The following is a 3,781-nucleotide window of genomic DNA, read 5'->3' as shown; positions in this document are numbered from 1 at the left end:
AATTATCAAATGCAATGTTCCTAAGAAAGTCTAATGAATTAAATCTAATATTTCTAAGATGGTCAATCAGGATTTAGTTAATTTATGTTCGAAATATGTACTATTAGACGTTAGTAGTGTGATACTAGGCAAATTCTCGTGTCTCTTGGATTTGGCTAATCAACAATCCGAGGACAACACCGGGTTTATGGGATAATATCTCTTGTTTGGCAATATTTATTAGGATCTTTTTGCATGTAAGTTCAGAATAACTTACAAAATCCAAATACAACCTTGCAATATACAAGAAAAATAGTTTCTTAGTTTGCTATGCCTATTCTATTATTGTTTTTGTATCAAACAATAATGCTCAGAAGCTGCCAACGGTTTTCCATTGATAATATCAGCTCATGCCATTATATATTTTTCTTGTCAGCCCATCCACAAGAAGTTAGTTTTGTTTCTAACCCTTAGAAATAGTCCAGGCTTCGCATGAAACACCGTAGCTTCTTGACCCTTTTGAACGAACCAACTGGATTCGGTTGGGATCCTAAAAAAGGCACGGTCACTGCTGATGAAGATGCTTGGGCAAGGCATCTCTTGGTAAATTCTTAACCCTGCGGTAATATGGGAAGATTATGACATGTGCATTCAGGCACTTGATTATTTATTTTCTTATTTTAGGTTAACCCTACTGCGACGCAGTTTAAGACCAAAGGATGTGCAAACTACAATCTATTGGGGATTATATTCAATAAGACCACAACAACTGGCGTGTTGCAACATGCATCTACACAAGACCCACCCAACTCTGAGGAAGAGAGACATCTAGATGAAGCGCTGCTAAACGGTGGTGTCCACGTGGATTTGGATGCTGATGAAGAGCTTGTTGATGTTGACACCCCACCCCCTGTGAATGACAATGGAAGAAACCACTTTGGAAAGCGTTCTGGAAGTACTGCACCACCAAGATCTGAGAGGAAAAAAAGGCAGAATGTGTCGGAACAGCTTCAAGCAACCTTGGCCGCTATGGAGGAGTCGTGCTAGAGTCGGTCCTATATCAATAATAAAAAACAAGAAAGACTTAAGAATATTGAGGAACAACAAATGGGGAGCAGCAACGCTGCACCTGACCCTTGCTCGATAAAAGGTTGCATGGCCATTATATTGGAATTGGATCCACCTGTCTCGAGCACCATTTATCTAAAGACGGTGCAGACCTTCAAGGAAGATTGGTGGAGGATTGTGTTTGCTACGATGCCACTTGAGCATCGTGTTGAGTGGTTAGCCTCATTGTAGATTGTTGTCATTTCATGGAGTAGTTTTATGGTGTGGTTAAGGTGCAATGTGACAGGATATTATTTAGTATTAAGTTTTTGTTTTCCATGAAAAATGCTATTACTTAATGATGTAAAACACATTGACTTATGATATCACTTTTGTAACTTATGAAGCTTGTTGTGCTTTTATTCTATGAAGTAAGGGTAACTTATGCTTCTACTCTATTATATAATATTTAGTTGTGAGTTTTCCATGAATAATGTTGTTGCTTTATATGTATGACATGCTTTTACGCTATTATGTAATTTTTTTGCATAGTGTAGTTTCTTTGGTTGCATAGAGTAACATGGAGATATACAGTATAAAGTAATCTTTATACTAATTTATTGAGTGTATGGTTTGTAGGTGGAGGCAACTTTCGGGCCAATATCCTTATGGATCTAGATAACATTTTGGATACCGATAGTGATTCCTCCGATTAGGAGACCGAAATGCGTGAAATGCTTGATCTAATAGTGATTGTTATGAACTACAGGCCTAGGGAGTCTCAACGCACATCCATATTAACTGGAGCAGCCTATATCAATGAACAATTGGAAGGCAACCCGTAAACTGTCATGACATGTTTCGAATGTATAAGGGTGCGTTTAGAAGCTTGTGTTCTCATTTAAGGGAATTGAACTACGCTGAAGATACTAAATTAGTCACTGTTGAAGAGACCGTTGGTATCACAATGTTTATACTTGGTCATGGTGTGGGAATGAGAGTTGCAGCTGATCGTTTCCAGCACTTCTTGGAGACAGTTCATCGTAAATTTAGGTAGACTATTCGAGCCTTTAGCAAGCTAGGAAAACATATCATACGACCGACACAGACTATCGGAGTGCATCCATTTGTTAGTAACTCAAGTAAATATTACCCGTGGTTCAAGGTAATTGTATATTTGCCCGTTTCCAATTTAAGTCAATTGTTGTACCCGTTATTTAAAGATCGTATATACTTGTTTTGTTGTCATTGTAGCATGCTATCGGTGCGATCGATGGGACACACATCAAAGCGCATGCTCCTGCATCGAGGCAAACCTCTTTTAGGGGAAGGAAGTCGGTTATAACACAAAATGTAATGTGTTGTTGTGACTTTGACATGAAATTCACCTTTGTGTATGCTGGGTGGGAAGGGACCGCGAACGACTCATGTGTGTTTCTTAATGTGCTTGGTAACATGAAGAGCAAATTCCCTTGGGCACCGGAAGGTATTTAAAATGCTAAATTTGCATTAATTTTTTAGATATTTATCCACATACTTAGATGGTCACAAACGCTTATACATAATTCACCATCGTGCAGGTCATTACTATTTGATGGACTCGGGCTACCCGCAAGCCAAAGGTTTTATAAGACAATTTTGTGGAGAACGATATCACTTGGAAGAGTTCCGAAAAACAGGCACCCCTAGGGGTTATAAGGAGCTATTCAATCACATGCACTCATCTCTGCGGAACGTTATAGAGCGATGTTTCGGTGTCTTGAAAGGTTGTTTTAAAATATTGATAGTTATGGCATCATACAAAACAAGTAAGCAACCGACAATTGTTACAGCTTGTTGTGCCATGCATAACTTCATTCGAATGACTGCGGATGATGACCATTTATTTACCCATTGGGAGAATGAAGATGCACGGACGACTATGAAAGTGTTGGTGGGTCTAGTTCGAGGCATGGAAGAAACCTCCGGAACCTATCAGATTCAGCCGGGCATGAGATGGCCATCTTGAGGGAGAGCATTGCACAACATATGTGGCAGCATCGAAATGATTAGATGTGCATGACCTTTGGAGTCGGTTATGTTTAACTAGTTTAATATCTATCATGTTTATGCAGCTTATGTAATGGGAACGACACTACCTGAAATTATTAGTACTAAGTATTGAGGCTATGGAAGATTTAATATTTTGTGTTATTTGTAATCTTTACTCCCTCAACTTCTTTAGTATTTAGATAAATGGATTATTGCTATTATTGAAAGACATATGAGTCTCCATCTCAAACCTGGTTTGAGATATTTGTTTGGGGATTTTTGTTCCAATTCTTCTACAATCTTGTATCTCTCATGACTGTATTAGGAATTCCTAATGCTATTATTAGAAGCAGGTGGGACAAAGGGTCATGGTTGATCAATTTAATTTTATTAGGCAGGTTAATCTAAAAATATGGGACACACATGATAGTAGGAATGGTTGTGGCCCGTGGATCATATTTTAAATGTTAAGTTCTTAGTTCATTACTATCTCCACTTACTTATAATAGTTTTTCCATATTTTTCATCAAGGAAAGTGACAAGTTTGGTTACTAAAAATGACCTTTTGTTGGCCACTTGAATAGAGCATACATCATGAATAATTTTTAACAAAAAGAGTGTAAGAGAGTTTTGACAATATACTATTCTCATTTAGGCTATTAAGTCTAATGACATAAATTTGACAAAATTTTGTTTGGAAATCACTCAATAAATGGTGAAAACA

The 3,781-nt window shown here is 37.7% G+C and overlaps 1 protein-coding gene across 1 annotated transcript; it reads left to right on the top strand.

Moving 5' to 3' along the window:
- The first annotated feature begins 471 nt into the window (after window positions 1–471).
- Window positions 472–1,026, top strand: LOC133852571 (uncharacterized protein At2g29880-like). Its single transcript, XM_062289344.1, has 2 exons — window positions 472–582; window positions 664–1,026. The coding sequence occupies exons 1-2, from the start codon at window positions 472–474 to the stop codon at window positions 1,024–1,026; spliced, it is 474 nt and encodes a 157-aa protein (XP_062145328.1).
- Window positions 1,027–3,781: the final 2,755 nt, after the last annotated feature.

Source organism: Alnus glutinosa, chromosome 12, assembly GCF_958979055.1.
Source record: "Alnus glutinosa chromosome 12, dhAlnGlut1.1, whole genome shotgun sequence".
Taxonomy (NCBI): domain Eukaryota; kingdom Viridiplantae; phylum Streptophyta; class Magnoliopsida; order Fagales; family Betulaceae; genus Alnus; species Alnus glutinosa.
The sequence above is the reverse complement of the archived record's forward strand: the minus strand, read 5'-3'. Positions and strand labels throughout refer to the sequence as shown.